We start from the raw sequence: 3,790 nt of genomic DNA on the forward strand, positions 1-3,790 counted from the left end.
GTGATAGAGCCAGCTGTCTTTTCACCTTCTTAACTTTAAACACAAGTGAACTTTTCACTGGCAACTTTTGCAACACAGTTCTCAAAACAACAATGCAAATGTTCGAAAGGTATAGTTGAAAGGAGAGGGGAGTAAGATCAAATAACTGTGAAAGTGCTGGAAAACAAAACTGTTACTCATCAGAAAAGTAGGGGCTAGATCTCACTATAACACACTTTTTGATCCCAGTCAGGTCACATGGATGGAAAGTTACATTCTAACGGAGCACCTTCCCTTCTGGGGGCAGTAATGATTATAACCGATTTCTCAGCAGGGTGGCAAGGCTGAAAGAATAATTTCTGAGGGTAGGGGGTAGAGAGAAAGCTTGGAGTGCTCCAAAAATTCAAAGGGCAAGAAGCCGGTTGTCCGTAGAACTGTGGCGAAAAACAGTCAGGCCAGGGAGCAAATGTTAACCCTGTACAAGCCTCTCAGGGACTCCCCAGGGAAGAGCACCCCTAGCTAGGCCTTTGCGGCCTCGGTATTTGAGGTAACCGCCTCTGAGAGCGCAGATAGAGCTAAACCTATCGGGACCATTGGATTGAAAGCCTAGAATTCCTCGTTGGAAACGAAGGTCCTGGTAACTTTGAGTCCTGGACGGCCTGCAGAGCAAATCCTGTTGTACTGTTAGGACCCGCTACATAGCGCTATTCCCCCATCCAAGGTCGAGGGAGTGAATTAGGAGCAGAGTCTGCATCCATTTGGATAAAATTACCCTTTTAATGCCGGCTGGAGCCCCGGCCAACACACTGAGGTGCCCTCCCTCTTCGATACCGGACTACCACACTCCCTAGGCCTTTCAGGTCTTTTTGGCCCCTAGAGCCCCGCGGGACCCAGCGCGGGAGGATGTGGCAAACCCGCACTGGGGTCCTGCGGGCTTCAGCGCGTCCTGAGACAGAGGCCGGGGAATGCTCCGTCCCCGAGTCAGTCTGCGGGGCGCGCTCAGCGTTCACGCCAGGCTGCAGGCGGTTGGCGTCCCCAGCGCGCACCCAGTGGCCAGCGGGCGCCTTCGCAGTTGGTAAGTCGCAAAGCCAGCACGTGTAGACCCTTCAGCACCCAGACAGAAATCCGCTCCCCCAACCCGATGAGTGTCAGTTTCTTTGGTGAGTGCTGACGCCAAACAAGAGCGGATAATCATTCCGCACTCTCCCACTGGCCGAGCATTGTACTTACAAGTCCACTCTAAGAGACAGCTTCTGGCCACTTGTTTGAGTCCAAGAAAAGAACACATGGGCCGTGCTCGGAAGGAAGGTCAAGGTAGGGATTGCCGGGATCATCGTTGCAGGGGAAAGCAGACCCGCCTTTCCCCGAGTAGTAAATAGTGCACAGGGAATAGCAAGTGCTTAAAGGGAAACCGGGAAAGGAGAGAAAGGCTGGCACCGAAAGAGAAAGTGAACGTTTTCAGGACTAGAGCTGGGGATGGGGGCCAGGAACGGAGCAAAGTCCTGAATTTCGAGTCCAAATTCTAGCAGCGGAGCGCGCAGGTGGGAGCCATGAGTGGGCACGGCGGCAGAGTGTACACTTTATTTTTCTGTGTGAATGTTTTGCCCTGAACGGCCGAGTCTTAAACTTCCGCCGCGAAAATTTAGGGAGCATGAAAGAGAGGAGGCAATTGTTGGGGAAAAACTACTTCTGAAGCCAAAATCAGAGCCAAGGTGGCTTCCTACGTACGGACGCGGGAAATTTCCCGTGTCCCCTGCCCCACCGCAGGCGCCTCTTTGCACAGAGCGCCCACCCTCCGAGAAAAGAAGAGGGGAACGAAGTCTGGAAGCTGTGGGTAGAGCAGCTGAGAAATTTCGAGTCAAAGTAGCAAGTTATCATAGGTTGATTCCAGAGGGCTGAGGGAGGATGAGTGGATGGGGCGGGCCCGTTCCCAGGCTGTTTCTCCACCATCATTGGCGGCAGAACTTGCACTTGATGATTTTCTTAAAGGCATTTTGGAAGTCCTTGTTGAAGTAGGCATAAATGACAGGGTTGAGCAGAGAGTTGGAGTAGCCCAGCCAGTTGATTATGGCACCTAAGAGGGTGGGCATGTGGCAGCTGTTCTCGCAGAAGGGTAGGACCAGGGCCACGATGAAGAAAGGCAGCCAGCAGAGGATGAAGGTGCCCATGATGATGCCCAGGGTCTTCACCGTCTTCCTCTCGCGAGCCAGGGCCATTTTGCGCTTGGCCTCAGCATTACGCTCATTTTTCTTCTCGAAGGAGGCCGGGGCACACGTGACAGCACTTGCCTCGCTAGGCAGCGGCAGGTGCTCTTTGGAGTTGCCCACCCGGTGCACTTCAATCACCTCCAGGGCTGTGCCGTCGCCCTGTCTCACCGCTCCGTTGGTGCACTGAATACCCCCTGCCCTACTGCCCAAGCATTGCCTCCATTCTCTGCACTCAGGCTCTCCGTTTACGCTCTTCTTGGGCTGAGGGGCCGGTGACGCCCCAAGAGAGGTGTCCGCTCTCTTCTTCTCCACCTTCTTGACGGTCTTTCGGATGCGGAAGCGCGCAGCTCTGAAGATGCGCCCGTAGAGAACTAGCATGAGAAGCAACGGGATATAGAAAGCTCCGAAGGTGGAGTAGATAGTGTAGCCATGGTCCTTGCTGATGGTGCATGCGTCGGGGTCCGAGCGGTCTTCCGGGGTTCGCCAGCCTAGCATGGGTGGGATGGAGATGAGGAAGCCAATGAGCCAAGTGAGGGAGATGAGTGCAGCAGCGCGCCGGGGCGTCCTCTTGTTCACGTAGTCGATGGGGTCAGTGATGGCCCAGTACCTGTCCAGCGCGATGGCGCACAGGTGCAGGATGGACGAGGTGCAGCACAACACGTCGAGGGCAATGAACAGGTCACAGGTGACCTGTCCCAGCGTCCACTTGTTGAGCACCTGGTACAATGCGGCCATGGGCAGCACCAGCACCGACACCATGAGGTCGGTGACTGCCAGCGAGCCGATGAGATAGTTAGCCACGTTCTGCAGGGAGCGCTCCAGGGCAATGGCGGCCACCACGCAGGCATTGCCCAGCACAGCACATAAGATAAGCGTGCCCAGCAGCAGAGAGGTGACCACCTGGTAGCTAAAGGTCACGTCGGAGTTGCCAGTAGCGTTGCCGTTTGTCCCGAAGGGACCTTCGGAGGACGTGGTGTTGTTGCCCTGTACAGGACTGAGCACATCCATGCCTGCGCGCTGGGCAGGGGAGGGGGAGGGGAGAAAAAGCCGCACAAAGACCCCCTCGCCCCTCCCCCTGGGGTCTGCCGCCCCTCTCTCCAGGGAGTTTCTGGGGGAGGGGATGCTAGGACTCAAGCAAGAAGTTCTTACTGCTCAGGCGAAGGCAACTCCGAGGAGCAGCTTCCAGGCGCTCCGTGGGCTCCCTTGGTCCAGCGCGTTCAGGAACTCTAGCTGAGAGGCGAGTTGGCCGGAGAACAGCTCCGGGATCTCTGGGTAACAGTGAGATGGCTGGAACGTCTGTCGCCTGCTGTTCATTTTACCTTGTCGTTGCCCAACTGGCTGCCGGAACCGGAGTCTCCTTGCTAGCAAAGAGTCTCCAATCCTAAAAGTATCTGGAAAATTGAAACTCCATCCTCCATGGTCATTCTGTGACCCTCCTCTCCCTGCTTTTCTCCATCCGTCTCTCCTACTCTCCTCTCTCTTTTCTTTCTCTTAAGCCTCCTCCTTCCACTTCCCTTCTCCCCACTAGCCTTCCCTTTCAGTCTCCCTCCTCACACCCTTTCTTTACTCCTCTGTGTGGCTCAGACAGCCGGTCTCCCTCCCTC

General features: G+C 55.5%; 1 protein-coding gene across 1 annotated transcript; it reads right to left on the reverse strand.

The window, feature by feature from the left end:
• Window positions 1-1,928: 1,928 nt before the first annotated feature.
• Window positions 1,929-3,194, reverse strand: HTR1A (5-hydroxytryptamine receptor 1A). Its single transcript, XM_037150759.2, has one exon. It carries the CDS (start codon window positions 3,192-3,194, stop codon window positions 1,929-1,931), a length of 1,266 nt encoding a protein of 421 aa, XP_037006654.1.
• Window positions 3,195-3,790: the final 596 nt, after the last annotated feature.

This window comes from Artibeus jamaicensis, unplaced genomic scaffold (assembly GCF_021234435.1).
Source record: "Artibeus jamaicensis isolate MK-2021 breed Jamaican fruit bat unplaced genomic scaffold, CSHL_Jam_final scaffold_369, whole genome shotgun sequence".
In the NCBI taxonomy this organism is placed as follows: Eukaryota; Metazoa; Chordata; class Mammalia; order Chiroptera; family Phyllostomidae; genus Artibeus; species Artibeus jamaicensis.